At 34.2% G+C, this 17,696-nt stretch overlaps 1 protein-coding gene across 4 annotated transcripts in view; it reads left to right on the top strand.

Annotated features, from left to right (window-relative positions):
- Positions 1 to 16,553, top strand: part of TBL1XR1 (TBL1X/Y related 1) — a 157,452-nt gene extending 140,899 nt beyond the window's left edge. For all 4 annotated transcript variants that reach the window (XM_019752254.2, XM_019752263.2, XM_019752216.2 and 1 more), the window contains 6 exons: positions 2,788 to 2,909; positions 3,050 to 3,124; positions 6,464 to 6,591; positions 7,178 to 7,343; positions 10,347 to 10,448; positions 11,544 to 16,553. In XM_019752254.2, coding sequence (XP_019607813.1) covers positions 2,788 to 2,909; positions 3,050 to 3,124; positions 6,464 to 6,591; positions 7,178 to 7,343; positions 10,347 to 10,448; positions 11,544 to 11,570 — 620 coding nt within the window. In that variant the 3' untranslated portion in view covers positions 11,571 to 16,553. The remainder of the gene's footprint in view (positions 1 to 2,787; positions 2,910 to 3,049; positions 3,125 to 6,463; positions 6,592 to 7,177; positions 7,344 to 10,346; positions 10,449 to 11,543) is intronic.
- The last annotated feature ends 1,143 nt before the right edge of the window (positions 16,554 to 17,696 follow it).

The raw sequence follows: 17,696 nt of genomic DNA, 5'->3' as shown, positions 1-17,696 counted from the left end.
AGACACAGCCTGAAAGAGAGAATTGGGAGCAAAATCACCTGTCTTCTCTCTTTGTCCTGATCTTGGGCCCTTGACAGTGTCTTACACCCTGTGAACCCTCCTGGAAACCTGTAGGCACAGAAGTGTGGGATATGTAATTTGCCAGAGTCAGCCCTGCTGGGTGCATTGCATAGGAGGACAGAATGTAGTAAGGAATGGACTTGAGAGCAAGGTGACAAATGAACAGGACAGTTGTCTGCACTGCTCTGAGAAGTTGTGATGCACACAACGGAATTCACACATAGTGCTGCTCAAAGTTGGCCTGTATTTTTGTTTACTGGCCGGTTTAAGTTGGATTCTCTCAGAAGCAGACCTTGAGCCAAACATTTGAGGGATGTGATTTGTTAAGGAAACCCTCCCAGGAGAAACAAGTGAGGAGCTGTGGGAAGCAGAATGGGAAAGGGAAGGAGCCAAGGAAGGGAGCAGTCTCTGGTGAAGCAGGTCCATTCCTGGCCTGACCCGGACAGGAAGGGCTCTGGAGTGTTTACTTATACCTCAGAATTTTTCTCATCGTAAGCCAAGGGTGTGAGGGGTTTTTAATTCCTGCCACCTACATACCACCAGCCATTGGGTGCTGGTCACCTTGTGGAGAATGGAGACAGCAGCAGAGCAGGAGGATTCTCTGAATAAGTTTGCCCCCTGGAGCCCTTAATACCCAGACACTCAGAAGCTGGGGATTGGACACACAGCAGAGGTAAAGAGGCCCTACAAGGGAGGGAGGAGACCAGAACCACCCCAAGTAGTGTTGCCTTCTGAGTTCACTCTACTTGCCAGGTCTAAAATTTTGTGAGTCTTGGTTATTTTTACTTTTTTTAATCTGGTGGAAATTCTTATAATTTGAAATTTTTGTACAGAAGATGAGTTTATGTTAGTATTTTTTATATACCCTAGTTTTCATCAAGTTTGGGGAGAGTATTAAGTATTATATATAGTCTCAAATTTCATACCCCACACATAGTATTTTTCTATTAAACATGTCTTTTTCCGTCTTGTAATTATTACTTGCCTTTACTGACTCAGTCCAGATAATATCTGGATTCCTGGTTTTTCATTGTAGAAATACACCCAAAGCTAGTTCTATAATGTCTGGTTATATCACGACCTTTAGCTTCCTTGAGCTCTACTCTAGATTTTTGGGTTTTTTTTTTTACCTGATTTGTCTTTAGCTAATTAATGAAATCCGTTTCACTGTTGCCTGTTTTCTTTTGTCTTTAAATGTCTTGATATAATTCTGAAAATCCTGATTAAGTATTCCTTTATGAATCATAAATGCTTTAATTCTTTTTGCTGCTCCTGTCCATAGTTGCAAGTCCTCACACATGACATATTCCTTGGCTTATCAGTCTCACAGTTCTCGAAACACCGATTTACAATAGTCTCAGAATTAGCTGTTACTATTACAATTAGATTTACACAGAGTGGCTTTGTTTTTCCTTTCCCATAGACACAGTTATGACCTCCTTTATTAATGCTTTTTATCTCTAGTAGTGAGGATACACAGCTTAAATTTAACCTTCCATTTTCTCTCCTTTTTTTCTGTTTTCTTTAAATGATAAGCTTGTTCTGTAAACAACCAGAAAGTAACTTTTAGGCTTTCTAAGCTGTAGAATCTCTGTTGCAACTAATCAGGTCTGCCTTTGTAGTGCAAAAGCAGCCATAGATAATATATAACCTAATAAGCTTATTTGGGTTTTAATAAAACTTGGTGGACACCAAAATTTGAATCTCATATGATTTTCACATTCATAGGTGTTCTTTTGATCACATGTAGTCTTTTTATTCTCCCCTCCGCCCCCCTACTCACCCACCCAAATGAAATGTAAAAATTGGTCTTGGCTGATGGCCCACAGAGTGCCCACCCCTGCTCCAAATCCAGTGTTTGGGGTATGCTCCGATTGCTTACCCTGATCACTGCTATCATTACCGGAATCTGCCTTGCTAATTAGAGGGTCATTGCACCTAGCAGCAGGGGAAAACGAAAGGCCAGGCTCTTTCATCTCAGCAGAGCTAAAATAAGTATTAAATGCTAGCCAGAATTTGGGCCTCTGATGTTTTAAATTAAATGACATAGATTTTAAGAGGTGTTTGACAAGAATCTTTCAGAATAAAATGTGTTTGTGAATCATATGCTGTATTCCATGTATCAGTTGAGTAGATACTGGGAATGATACTTATTCAGTGGAACATTTGTCTGACTTATAATTTACAAAGTCCTTTCCATAGATACCATCTCACTTGATTTTCACACTATCATTTTATACTAAGCTTAAAGGTTTTATCCCCCATTTCTTAGGTGAGGAAAATAGCATGAGAGATTAAGTGACTTGCTTAGGGCCCACCACTCGTAAGGGCGTTGCAGAACCAAGGCGTCTTGTTTGTTGAACACTCACGGAACTTTAGAAATAAAAAGAAGTATAGCATCACATTTAATTTTATCATTTACAAACGAGAAACCAAAAATCCAGTGCTAGTAATTTACAGAGGACGCTCTCAGGAATGCTGATCTCCTGATGACCAGGTCCATGTACTTTGTTAAGTGTGTCTGACATAGACACAACTCAATGATGTATTAATATTTTTGATATTTAGATGTCATAATTTTTAAAAATTATGTTATCTTAAAAAGTATAAAATAGAATGTTTATATTTCTGTTGGCATACTTAATGTCCAACCATGGTTTAAAATTCAGGCTCCTCGATTTCAGTACATGTGGAATGAATGCAAACCTCGCCTTTTTTCCTTTTTAGCACCAGCATTGGATGTCGATTGGCAGAGCAACAATACCTTTGCTTCCTGTAGTACAGATATGTGCATTCATGTCTGTAAATTAGGACAAGACAGACCTATTAAAACATTCCAGGGACACACGGTGAGAATCCCCCCCCCAAAAAAAACTGATTATAATGAATAAGTAATGTTTCAGAGTGGTTTTGAAATATGTATGTTTAATGACCAAAGAGCAAGCCAGTCTGCAAAATGAAAATAATGACTATTTACTGTTACTTTTAGAATGAAGTAAATGCTATCAAATGGGACCCAACTGGCAATCTCCTGGCCTCCTGTTCTGATGACATGACTTTGAAGGTAATTCAGATAGTGGGGAGAAATGGGGTGGAGATGTCATACGGTAGTGTGGCTGCTCTGGCCATTTGAACATTATTTAGACTATCTTACAGTTCATTGAATGCTTAAACCTTGTTTTTTATATTTTCTTTTATGAAGTATTTCAAATGTTTGAATATGACAAATTCCATTAAAAAGGTTGGCTGCATGGCAGGAATTATGATACTAAGAAATGTGCTGTTACAAATTATCTTCACTTTTAGAAAGTCATATTGGCACAATAAGTGTATTTGCACATGTAAAGATTTGACTAATAAGCGGCAGAGATCTTTGTAGCATTCATGGGTTTGACTGAAATTCTATGAATTGTATTAATTTGATTTTGCTGTGGTGTGAATGTATGTCATCCTTACCGGGAAAGTGAGAGATAGCAGAGAGAATCACTTAACTGGTGAGTGAACCTACTTGACATGCCAGCATCCACATCTCAATATCTACGGTTTTCTAGTTATGTGACTGAAAGCAAAACTAACACCTATGCACATCACATACCAGTTAGAGAAAAAAAGCATTTTGAGATAAAGAACAGCCTGAATACTAATCTCCAAAATTAATGAAGCCCCTTCCTGTAACATGCTAACTGTAAACTGAAAATAATTTTCTCCTGTGCTCTGTAGTGCCAGTGTCTGCAGACATGACGACCTTTACAGTTAGCATAATCATTAGGGCAAACTGCTTTCCCTCCTCCCATGAGCAGACTAAATGTAACCTTGGTAACCTGGTGGGGTTTTTCCTTAAATACCTGTTGTGTTTTTAGTGACTTTTTCTCCAGCCTGGGCTCTCTTCCAAACATTGCTAGTAGAAATGCATTTCTTAATGCTTTTCTCTCTTGAGTTTACTTTACGTACGTGTACATTACACTATGAAATGAGAGAAACTTGTGGAACAGAATGTGGCACATAAGAGAATATGAAAGAAGACCAGTGGCTAGAGAGCCTGGATTGGGGTGTCGTGGATTGAGTTGCAGCTATGGAGTTGGACTAGGAAATGTCAGAGTGCTTCTGTTTGTCCTAAGAATAATAAAAAGGCATAGAATTTTAAAGCAGAAACTAGATGATTAATGTGTATAGGAACCGTATTCTGAGAACAAGAAACATCATGTGGGTGAGAACATCGTGTCAAACTTAAACAACAGTGTCTTTGAGTCAGTCATACAAGTAGAGGTGCTAAGTGGGTCTGATGCTGAGAGAACTCTCAGCTTGACATAAAAATTTATGATTTCTCATTGGATGTGTGGTCAGAGCCATGGGCATGGACAAAACTATGTAGGTATAAGTATAAAGTAAGAAAAGAGGGAAACCTAAAAAACAAAAGTCTTAAACTGCAATAATTACCAGCTCAAGAAGAATGAGCTTTCAAAAGGAAAATGAGGAGGAATGACCCAAGTGGAAAGAGAAAGTGTAGAGAAGGACATTTCAAGGGAGGTGGTGGACAAGAGTGGTCAGCAATGTCAATGCTATTGAAAGGTCAAATGAAATACTATGGAGACAAAGCTTTTGGCTTTATTTTCATTGTGTTGTAAGTACTTAGAGTACAAAAACATTGTGATACTGCTTTATTACCTCTAATTAGTGACATTGCAGAAGTGTGAAGCCCCCCTAATTTTTGTTTTTTTTTTGTCAGCAGTTGGGTTTGGTGTTTGTATTTGGCAAGATTTCTCCCCATATTTTCATTGAATAATTCTGTCAGAATTATTCTCAGTGTAGGTTTCTCTTAATTTTTGCTCAAAAATAACAGGAATTGTTAATCTATTCATAGGCATATTTTCATTTCAAGAAAGACGCACTACTCACTACCATTTTAATTTTAATGATTGCTTTGTTACTTTTCATGGTTCTATAAATCATTTAAAAAGTTCTAATTTTATTATGGTAAAGGACACTTAACATGAAGTCTAGTCTTAACAGATTTTTCAGTGTACAGTATAGTAGTGTTGTCTATAGGCAGATCTCTAGAACTGAAACTTTATATTCCTGGATTAGCAACTCCCTCTTTCTCCCTCTCCCAACCCCTGGCAACCACCATTCTTTTCTTTGCTTCTGAGTTTGATTCTTTTAGATGCATCATAAAATGGACTCATGTAGTATTTATCCTTATTAAGATTCAGCAGTGTTGTCACATATTGCAGGATTTCCTAATTTTTTAAGGCTGAATAATACTCCATTGTGTGTCTATACCAAATTTTCTTTATTCATCTGTCGGTGGGCATTTAAGTGGCTTCCATATCTTGGGTTTTGTAAATAATGCTGCAGTGAACAAGGGAGTACAGATACCTCCTAAAGAATTCAATTCTTTCGGATAAATACCCAGAAGTGCAATTGCTGGATCATATGGTAGTATCATTTCCAATATTTTGAGAAACCTCCATACTGTTTTCTCATGGCAGCTGCATCATTTTGCATGCCCACCAACACCATACAAGAGTTCTAATTTCTCCACATTCTCGACAACATTTATTGTCTTTTTTAAAAAATATATACTAGCCATCCTGACAGGTGTGAAGTGTTATCTTACTGTGTTTTTTGATTTGCATTTCTTTTAATTAGTGACAATGAGCTTTTTCGCATACCTGTTGGTCATTTATATATCTCCTTCGGAAAAATGTATGTTCAAGTCCTTTGCTCGCTTTTAAATTGGGTTATTAGGTTTTTTACTGTAGAGTTGTAGGCGTTCCTTATATTTTTATATAATTTAACTCTATATTGGATACATGATTTGCAAATAACTTCTCCCATTCTGTAGGTTGTCTTTTTATTTTATTGATTGTTTCCTTTGTTGTGAAGCTTTTTAATTTTATATAGTCCCACCCGACTTTTCTTTTGCTTTTATTGCCTATACTTTGGTGACATACATGAATCATGTTATTTTATTTGTAACTTGCTTATTTATTTTCTGTTGTGAAATATTTCCTGATTTTAAATTCTAAAAGCAATGTATAATGTAGATCTTTTATTTAAGAGACAGCATAGAAACTAATGCCTTAAACATTTCAGAAACGTTACCCAAGGAACTTACAGAATGTTAATGTTTATACCGTCTGAAGCCATCAAAAGTAACTTCAGAACTACAGTTAATTCAGTCCTGAAGCCTTACAATAGTGAATATTTGGAAAGGACTTATGGCTAATTTGTCATTTTAAAGAGAGAGAAATACTGCATCTTAATTTCTTTTCAAATATCCCCTTGATCTCTGTAATCATTATTCTGGTTATACCACTTTTATTTTGAATTGGCAAGGTAGTATTTTAAATGTACCCTTTGTATAGAAAAATAATTATATACATTTTTCTTTTTTGCTTAGATATGGAGTATGAAACAAGACAATTGTGTCCATGATTTACAAGCACATAATAAAGAAATTTATACTATCAAGTGGAGTCCAACAGGGCCAGGGACAAATAATCCAAATGCCAACCTTATGTTAGCAAGGTAATATTTCTGTTTTACTCTTCCTTTTATGAGTCTTCTACAAATAACACTTCTAATATGTATGACAGCAAATTAGGAAAGATTCCAGGAAATGGGAATGGGTCCTGCAAGTAATATTTTTTTAATGGGAACTTTTAAACAGAGTTTTATTATTTCAGGTCATAATGGATTCCCCTTGACCCCCCCAGAGATGTCAGATATTTGCTGGTGATATCAAATAGTGATTAAAACCCAAGTAATGTGGCACAGTGCAATAAAGTTTCTTCAGTATTTAAAAAAAAGATAGAGTTAAAAATGTTGTCAATTCAAAACCATGGACCAATGTAAAGGAATTGTTTAAAGAACAAAGGAATACAGTGAATTAGCTCGTTTATGTCTTCTGATTCGGGACTTGGAGATGCCCTTATAGCTGCTGCCTTTTCTCATATATAGATTTGTTTCCAAAACACTTTCTTTCTAGCAGCCAAGTCTGCTCCTCATGAGGAATTTGTGGCTAGCTATTAGGAATGGCTGACTACTGTAGATTGTGGGTGGGGCTGAGAATATTTTATTACTTATAAAATCATATTTTTTCCTCCCTTGTCAGTGCATCCTTTGATTCTACTGTTAGATTATGGGATGTAGACCGAGGAATTTGCATCCATACTTTGACAAAACACCAAGAGCCTGTGTACAGTGTAGCTTTCAGTCCTGATGGCAGGTATCTGGCAAGTGGTTCTTTTGACAAATGTGTGCACATCTGGAACACACAGGTATGTCTGAGTTATTTAAATAGTCAAGTAAATACTCTTATATTTAGTAAGAAGCATTAGCCTGTGCAAATGTTTCTTTTCCTCTTTGGTTGTCATTCCTTTTGTGGCATTAATTCAATTCTCAGGTTTTAAATTAGTACTTTTTTTTTTTTTTTAAATTTACAGCTAAGTAAAGATTAAAACCAACTGAAGTTATATTTTCATAATATAGACCAAAATTTAGAAATACTTTAGATTCTTTGTTTTTCCCCAGCAGTGTTGCAGACATAAAATGTAAGGGTTAAGATGCATTTATTAAATATAATTTTATAATTTTCTAAAATAATTGTCTTTGAAAGAACTCCATATGAACATTTTAAAAATTGTACTACAGGACAAGATTTGATGGCTAAACACAATGATTTATCAGACAAATTTAAAACTATACTACCTCCTTAGGGACAGTGCTATAGAGAGCCTTTCCTAAAAGTAGAGAAAACAGCCTGCTGCTTTCGTTTTATCTTCTCAGTATTTTAGTTTTTATGGTCCATACACTGTTTCTTTACCAGCAATCACTTGCCTCCCCCTGCTCTCCCTCTTCCATGATCAAGTTCTTTGCTGGTTGCAGTACGGACGTAATCAGTGACTGTGGGCTGTTTCTCTCTGTGTTTCTCTCTGTGTTGCTGACCATCACAGAGTATTTTGCATAAATCATCATTTTCAAATACTATTTTTCATTAAGTTATACTTTCAAATGGTCCTCCTAAAAAAACCCAACGACACTATAAAAGGTATATGCTAGAAATACAAACTCTTGCTCCCATTTCTTTCTTGATCCCCTACAGGCATGTGTGTGAATAAAAGCATCATGATTCTTTCATTGTATACTTTCAGGTTTTATTTTTTCATTTACATTTTTAACTCCCTTAGAATTGGTTTTTATATGTGGTGTGAGGTAGAGATCTAATTTTATTTTTCTACATGGATAACCAGTTGTCTCGCACTATTCATTGCCTCCTTACTGTTTCATAATGCCACTTCTTTCATATACCAAGGTCTTGTGTGGTTTATTCATAGATTCTCTTGCATTCCATTGATATACTTGTATATATACCTGCATCATTAGCAGTGTTTTAATAACTAACTTTATAAATCCTCCTAATTAAGTCTTTTTTCTTTATTAAAGTTTTATAATTTCTTTATAAAGATCCTTTTTCCTAATTCCTAGGTGTTTTATGGATTTTATTGTTACCATGAATAGCATCTTTAAAAAAGCATATTCCTTTTACTTACTGGGTGGTGCTTGTATTTGGAACATATGTGGATTTTGGTATATTGGTAGTGAATCTATCAACCTTTCTGTGCTCTCTTATTCTGAGAGTTTATATTACCCCTTGATTTTCTTTTCACATTAATCTTTCTGTTGTGATTGAGTAGCAAAGGCTTATTAGATATAATCTATAGATAATCTGTCTGCTGTATACATTTTCAGTCATTGTGAGAAAATCAATTTAAATGAAATTTGGGTATCGGACTATAGAGTTCTAATGGAAGATACTGCTAAGCTTTTAAGGGCATATGAGCAACTATCCATACTGTTTTGTTGTATCACTATTGTGTATCAAAAATATTTTCCTTTTTTTCTTTTAAGTTTGAAAATAGTGAAATGCATCTTTTAGTGAGTTTTAGTGCAAGAGAAAGTCATTTTTTTCTAATATATACATCTAGTTTTCTTCTTTCATTCCTTGGATGATATGTTACCAAAGCATTTGACAGGTCAGTTGTTGAAGTCTGGTCTGAACATACATCTACATCTCTTGGCCTTTATTAATGTCCTACCTCTGGCTTCTTGACTGTGCTGTTTTGGTTCAATTATAGATTAAGTCAAGCTTAGAAATTGGTAAGTACTTTTGAAAGAAAGTTTTTGTTTTCTTAAACCCCAAAGTTGACTGTCCTATAGATTTTACTTTCTACGTATCAGCAGGTTTTAGATTTTGTTGGTGCCACTCCTTTCTCTCCTACTTCTCTCTTCTAATTGATCATGGATACTGAAGACCTGTATTCACACTTTTTCACTAATCTCGTAAATTGTTAGACATTTTAGGTAGGAAAAACAGTTTAAAAATCAGGAGAGCCTTCCCAATATGATAAGCTGTAGCAGTGCATCTGTGGCTTCTACAGTATTACTGGACTGACTTTGAAGAAAAAGCAAGGGAAAACAGTCTTCCACTTTAGCGATTAATTTAGGGTTAGTTGTCTGGGTGGGTGTTTACAAGGTACATGTCTTGCTGCCCTGTTGTTTTTAGGTAGATCTGCTACCTCTAGTTTGACCTTCTAGGTAACTTTAAAGCTGAGAGGTACCTTCCTGGTTTGTCAGAGCAGAATACCAGAAGCATATTTTTCATTGTTTTTGGATTTCTCACAATAGAACCTTTAACTTTTTCCTGTTTAATGACTGGTTTCTTAGGAGAATACATTTTTGTACCGAGTTTTAGTTATTCAGTGGCAGCTGAATGATTTTGTTTCCGTTACTGAAGGAATAAAATAATTTAGTTATATTTATGAGTCAGCTAAATTGGTAATGAAATTGTTAGTGTTCCTGGTTGTACTTTTAAAAATTATATAATCTTTCAAGAATAATACATGTATATCCTTTTAGCTTTTTTTTTTATAACTTCTATAGCTTAGACTGCTGCTCAGTAAATAAGGAGTAACTAACAGACTTAACATTGAATTGTCTTGACTAGTTTATTGCACTTACTCTTTATGTTTGCCAAAGAAATTTCTTTAAATTTAAACTAAATGTGTGTATGAATGATCTATTGAGGGCAGACTAGTATTATCTTTTTATAAGAGGATCATCATATCACATTTTAGTATTTTAGAACTTGTATTTATTTTGGACTTGAAGCTAAACCCTACCTCTTATTGCTAGAAATAAAGCCATATAATAATTTTACCTCAATATTTGGACTTATAACAGTATGTGGTATTATTTTTAAGATTCTGTTTTCATTTTTTTAGACAGGTGCTCTAGTTCACAGTTATAGGGGAACAGGTGGAATTTTTGAAGTTTGCTGGAATGCAGCAGGAGACAAGGTTGGAGCCAGTGCATCAGATGGTTCAGTAAGTATAACGCAGTGTTTCCAAGGAGCTGTGCGTGTGTGTGTGTGAGCACAGTGAATAAATGTGCCTTCTGTTACTTTCAAAATAAATTTTAAGGTATGGAATTGATCTTTTTTACTTACTAAAGCTTATATAGTTTTCATACTCATTCAAATAATATAAACAAAAATTAGGCTATCTTTCCCCAAAAAGTGTCTTCGTAATTAAGAAATGGATAGTTATTTCTAAAGTAAGCCTTCATTAGTGAAATTAAGTATAGCAGCATACCACTGTGAGAGAGATTTGAATTTTCAATGCCTATTTTTACCTTCTTTTCCCTGCAGAAGAGTGTAGGTGGTCCAGGGAAGGGGGAATAGAGGCAGTTGAGTCCTACATTGAGGAATGTGTGATACTACTGAGAGACTTTCAGGATGAGGTTGTCCAACTCTTTACAGAAATATTAGTTATGGCTTCCAAAGTTCTGAAAGCAAAGGGAAGATGTAAAGGGTATAGCCATTAGCTGTTTACTGAAAAGTATAGCTTAACACATTTTTTGCGGGAAACGAGTAAACTCATCATATCGCCTCTAGTTGGAACCGGCAAAAATTTTGCAAAGTAAATAAATAGAGACCTCTTTTTAAACTAAAACACTGAAAGTTTCATAGAAAAATATCAACTAGATCGAAAGATATGAATATTTTACGGAAAGTCTAATTTTGGCGAGAAAATGTCAAAAAAGCCCCGCGTTACGATGCGATTTGGCAGGAAAATGCCCGCTTACTTAATATAATCTGCAGTATCGTTTGTTAAGATCCCAGAAAAAGGAAATTATCTATTTTGGGTATATGTTTTCTATTTTTTAATTACCAGAGAATAAATTTTCATAATTTTAGCCATGGTTCTTCCTCTAGGATTAGCCCATGGCGGTTTCCTCCAGCAACTTAGACAATTTGTATGATTTCTGTTAGTTAAATGCCCACTGCCACGATTACTATTGCTTTACCAGTTTTGTGAACTTGGAATGAAGAAATAGATTCCATACTCTATAGAAAAATTAAACTAAAAATGTACGATGACATTCTTAACACACTGGCTGATTATTTTCATTTCTTACAGGTTTGTGTATTAGACCTTCGGAAATAGCGCTACTAGTTGGAAGCCATGGACCGACTATGAATGTGTACATAGCCAAAATGACTGTCCCTGACCCACGTACTGCTATAGTCCCACCTGAACCATGGCCAGTCCACTACAGCCAAATCTAAAAGAAATATATACATACAGTGTATATAAACAAAATTGCACCCTGAAGATGACAGAATTTTATCACAGCTTGTGAATTCTGTTCACCAAGTGCTGGAATCTAATCTGCTGTGCCCCTAAAATAGCATTTAGAAGTTTTGGATATGAAAAACAGAAGAGAGAAAGAAATATGCATTATAAAAGCAGCCCGTACATGTACCAGTTTTTGGATACTAATGACAGCCTTGTTTCTCCCCTTTGAATCAGCAGACACCATGGATTATATTCTTTTTTTCCCTTCAGTAGTTGAGCAGTTTGTATGTACAGAGAAAATGGACTTAACAAAAACTTGCAGCAGTAGTTTGTTCTTGCTTTTAAACTTTGTTTTTGGTTTAGTTTATGGATGCATGAAGTAAGGGAGTGAATCAGTTTCTTGTTTATATTTTTTTCACCTTTAAACAAAAAAATTCTTAAAAATATTTTAATGCATTCTTTTGAAAAGATAAATGTTTGGTACATTTTATGGCTCCCAGAGCATATATTCAATTGGTGCATGTTGTGGAAGGGGAAATTGGAAATTAAATGAAAATATTTGACTTTGGTCACGTCAATCTGTTAGACACATCAGTAAAAGGGTATTATGCTCTGTTTTTTTTGTTTGTTTGTTTCATTTTTTGTTTGTTTTTTGGTGATGTGGCTTAAATGCAGTAGTTTCTTTTTTGGGACATATTTCTGCCAATTAAAGACTAGAAGGGCACAAAAGTTTTTTTTAATTACCATAGAGAAGATACATTAAAAAAAATCTTCTGATGTTTTGTAGCCATAACTAAATTATGGTTAAAATGTGCACTATTGTTAAAAGGAGCAAAGTAGATTTGGGGTTTTTTTTTGTTCTTTATTTGTTTTGCTTTGTTTTTTAAGAGATTAAACTGTTTCTGGATAAGGATTAGCTTCTCAAAGTGTCCATCATTCTGTGTAGAAGCTTAAATATGTAATGTAACCAAACTCCAGTATTAAAAATCTCTCATGTTATTTTTCTTTATACAAAGCAAGATAACGGCATATAACACTGCCATTACATGGCAAAATGTTAGCTACCTTAGTGTAAAACAACCTTTAAAACAGAAGACTTGCTTCAAGGTGTTTTTAAATAGCAGTGATTCCCATTTATTTTTTTTTTTAAAGTATAATTGCACTAACCTCCCTGCTGCTCTGATTCTGTATTTGTGGTACTTGTGACTACACTTTTTTCAAATATTGATAGATATAAGCTGCTATTTTTTTTCCAAATAATCACTACTATCATGTCTTTTTCTCTTCTTAATACCAAGTATTTTCTTAAGGATATACTGTGTTTCCCTGAAAATAAGACCTAGCCGGACCATCAGCTCTAATGTGTCTTTTGGAGCAAAAATTAATGTAAGACCTAGTCTTATTTTACTATAAGACCGGATCTTATCTAACATAGTATAAGACCCGGTCTTATGTTAATTTTTGCTCCAAAGACGCATTAGAGCTGATGGTTCAGCTAGGTCTTATTTTCATGGAAACATAGTAGGTATCAGATCAAACCGCCTCTTGTGCTCGTGCAACTGAAAGCTAAAACTTACAGAATTTACAAATGGTAGCCTGGGGCTGTGTTTATATGTGTGATTAACAGGGTTTGTCATGATTAAGGTAAGAATCCAGAAGTGTCAATTTTGAAGAAAATAGTTGTCAAATTTATTATTTCCAAGATTTCAATTAGGAATCACTTATTATCCAACAGCAAATTTATAACACTATTTCTGTCACTAATTATTTTGAGGCTTTTACTACTAAAATTTTAACCTGTGTTTTAAGTAGAAACTGATTTAATCCAAATAACGCAGCTTTCATTTTCAGCATTTGTTGTTTTGCTATTTTTTAAAACAACAGCATTGATTGAAGCAAGTCTTGGTTTTACTAAGGTAGGATAGCATTTGCTATTGGTAAAGAAAATAAATACACTTAATTCCATAATACATTGTTATATGTACCCCAGTTGTTGTTAGTGGGGACTGTGATACTGTAATAATATTTTTAAAATTTACATCCAGAGAGGCAGTCATTCATGATGGTTTTGTGCCAGCTGTTTTTAGGGTTTTGGATCATATTCTAGATATTTAGAACTATTACCCTGTGACTTATGTAGGAAACCTAATATGCTGAGTATCTGGCACTTGAAATCCTGCTTTTATTGCTGGAGGTCCACATCTGTGGTTGACCTCTGTTGTTGTTTTAAAAAAATAAATAAAAATAAAAAAATCTGTGCAATAATTTTTAAATGTGCTCCCAGGAATAGACACAAATGTTTTGAGTATGTTTAAGCTGCATTTTCCTTTAGCGATGCATTTGTCAATTGCACTGAATTTAAATCTGAAAGTCAGAGGTGATTATTGATAGTACTTTTGTATTTTGATATGGACAATTTATTCATTTGCATACAGTTATTGACTTTTTTCCAGCTGATTAAAAGATAGTCAATAAGTTCCGCAATATAGCTGCCAAAATAGACAGCTACGTTTTTATGGTATTGTCATCTTTTCTGTTTTTTTTTGTTGTTGTTGTTTTTAAATCTTTTAGTAGCTATTTTACTTAAGCATAGCCACAATATGACATATAAAAGATTATAAATACAGAGCTTTATTATCCTGATGTCTTGGGTCTTTTAAGTATAAACTTTATCTGGAAGGTATCCATTTTGTAGGCTTGGGTTCTTCGTGAGCATACAATTGTTTATTTTTGCTGCTGTTCTCAACATCATCATTGCCTGCTGATGTGCCACGATGCTGCTCCAGTAGACAAAAATCAGATTGCCTCTAATTTAAGCAGTAACATGACTGTAAGAGACCAAGTTTTACAGCCTGTAAAGATTTATATTTGAGGTTCTTGCTCATTTTTCCTTCTATTTTTTTTCTAAGAACTTATTCCTGAAGATCAACTGATTCCAGCAGACTTTCTGTGGTATTCATTGTATATCATTGTTGTATAGGCTACTGTAAGAAACGTATAAGGAAAAATAGGAAGGAAAACTTGAATGACTAGAATACTCATTGATTAAAATAGAGTAAAGAGCAGCTGTCACTCTTAAACATCATAAAGGAATATTTTTTTCTCCATGTAGGAAATCCCGTAAGTTCTTAATATTTGTTCCAACCCCTATTCCCTATCGTTGATCAGGTACCATCATTAACTTTCAAATGACTTTTAGAAGTGGTAACTTTTAATTTCCTAATAGATCTTAGAGTGTACTGAATTCTGTTTTAATTAATTATTCTCTAGGTAAGTATGTTTTAGGATTAAACACCTTTTACAGATAACTGAAAGTGCCTCCTTTTGTGGTGTAAAAAACAAATTATGGTGCAAAAAGTAATCATTAGGTTGAATTACATGAAGGTTTTTTGCTTTTTGACATACAAAAATGTCAAGAGAAAGGCCAAAGATTTGTACATTTTCACTTATAAAGCACTCCTTTTTTCCTTAAACTTCTTTCTGTCAAATTAGATTTAATGATAGAGTACTATTTTTAAGGAGCTGTTTATGTAGAATGATTTTGTTAAGAGTAATGTAAACTATTGTTGAGTAGAGGCCTGAAGAGGAATATACATTTTTGCTATTTAAAGGAATCACAAATGACCATCCTTATGTAAGCAAAAATGTTAAGTTTTGTTAGAGGAGCAGAAAAATAAATTTCAAATACAGTGCTATTTACTCAAAACAGTTTTCATTTTCTTAAGCACATTGTACATTTCTATAGTACCTGCGCTTATTCTTACATGCTAAGGATGGTACTTGCATTTGATGAATTACTGTTGACAGTCTCCACAGAAATCCTATTTCAGTGGACCAACATTGTGGCATGGCAGCAAATGCCAACATTTTGGGGGAATAGCAGCAAATCTACAAGAGACCCTGGTTGGTTTGTGGGTTTTTTTGTTTTTTTTTCCCTTTTGAATCAGCAGGGATGCAAGGAGGGTAGGGAAGTTATGAATTACTCCTTCTGGTAGTAGCTCTGAAGTGTCACATTCAATATCAGTTAGTTGTTTGTTTGTTTTTAACATGATTCTAGTTAATGTAGAAGAGAGGAAAAAAGAGGAAGTGTTCACTTTTTTTAATACACTGATTTAGAAATTTGATGTCATATCAGTAGTTCTGAAGTATTAATAGCATTCTTTATCTCTGCCTTTATGTTGACAGTCTTGAAGCAGGGTGAATAAGGCTTTTCTTTTTTTTTTTTTTTTCCCTCTAGTAAGTTGTTTCATGATGTTTTCTTTGGAGTTTCTGGATAAGTTAAAGAAAACATTCTGCATGTTGTATCTAGTCTAATGTACTTATCCATCTCATTAAAATAAAAAACAGACTGCGTTTTGTAGCTCTGTAATCCCCAAATACAGAAGTAATTTTCTTCTTTCCTGACTTTGACATTTATCTATAATGTTCTAATTTTGATTTTTACAAATCCTTTGGGTCTAATTCTGTGAGCCTACCTATAGCACTGGATTAAAATGTCTGCATCATTTCTTTAGTTATCCAGTTAACTTTAAAACTGTTGTAAAAGTGTAAACCAGCCCATGACAGTTTTTTGTACATGTTAAAGAACTTTATTGTTCAGTTTTCATGGTTATTGTGTAAGGAAGATTGATTATAGATGTTCTGTGCTGTCCTGGACCATGTTAATTACACTTATGATGTCTTTTGGTTCCATATCACAATGATTTGTCCCCAATGACCCTTTTATCCTTTCTAGGCACATTTTTTTTGTTGTTGTTGTTGTTGCAGTTTCCCTTTGCATTGTATTGCTTTGACAACTGTAATTTGAATCAGATCTGAAAGAGGTCCAGAATAAAATATATTTTGATATTATGTTGGCTGTGTACATATGTAAAACCTTTGATATCTATGTAGTTTGTATAGACTATTTAGTCAGGTAAAGAGAGAGCGATGCTATTTCTTGTTTACAATTTCTTGTTTACATTTTAATTGCATTTACTCCTCCAATGTGCTATTGTAGAATAAACTGTTTTGCTCTGAGTTAGCCTTCATAACATAGAACATGCCTGCTCTCTCCTGTACTGGTGTTACCAATTATAACAACTGCCATCAGAACCCAAAGCACGGTTTTCATGAATTTACTGTTTTCCAAGATATATACGTTAAAGTAAACCCATAGATACAATTACAAATTTTACTATTTTATTACTTCTCGGAGGAGATAAGATTTTTTAAATGAAGGGATTATTTACTATTTTTATTAAAGAATAATAGAGCATATAATCAGCTAAGGAATAATAATTACTTTTGAATTATTTTGAAAAATCAATATTGTGTTTAGAGGTCATTGTTTCACAAATTCAAACTGAAAGAGACCTCAGATTCATTTGCTTAGCATGCAGTTGAGCACAAAACAGTATATTGAAGATTTTTAGGGCAGAATGCTCAACTTAATGACACTGTTTTCTGCATATAAACTAATTATAATGTAATAATTTTCTTCCTTGGCTAGTTGCTTATGTTGCTAACGAACCTTATAATCTATTAGGAAAGATAGTGGGCCCCTTCCAGTTTTAATTAATCCCAGCTCCTTTAGAGTTACTTAGAGACTTTTAAAAAGGATCATTGATCATATTTTTTGTTTTGATTTGATTTGTTTTGTAAAAGTTTGTATTCTCCAAGTCTTTTACCTTTCCCTTCCATTTCCTTAAGCAGAAACTAATACAGGCATAGCCTTGTTATGTTTTATTAAATGATAAGCTACTGCGGTTGCTAGAACTTTCCGAAAGCCTTTCATTTTCAAAGGGTTAACTTTTATTGCATGGCATAGATTGTTAATAATAGTCTGCATTTTACACTTTTTCAAAAAATATTGGTCTACTAAGGATTACAATCCATATAAGCTTGAGGAAAAGCTGAAATCAATATGAGTAGTCACAGAAGGGGTTATTTTTAATTTCATAGTTTTTATACTTTACAGTAGATCAGATTTCTTACCTATGATATAATACATAG

The sequence above is a fragment of the Rhinolophus sinicus genome, linkage group LG01 (assembly GCF_036562045.2).
Source record: "Rhinolophus sinicus isolate RSC01 linkage group LG01, ASM3656204v1, whole genome shotgun sequence".
In the NCBI taxonomy this organism is placed as follows: domain Eukaryota; kingdom Metazoa; phylum Chordata; class Mammalia; order Chiroptera; family Rhinolophidae; genus Rhinolophus; species Rhinolophus sinicus.
Note: the sequence above shows the minus strand (reverse complement) of the source record. Positions and strands in the feature narration are given on the sequence as shown.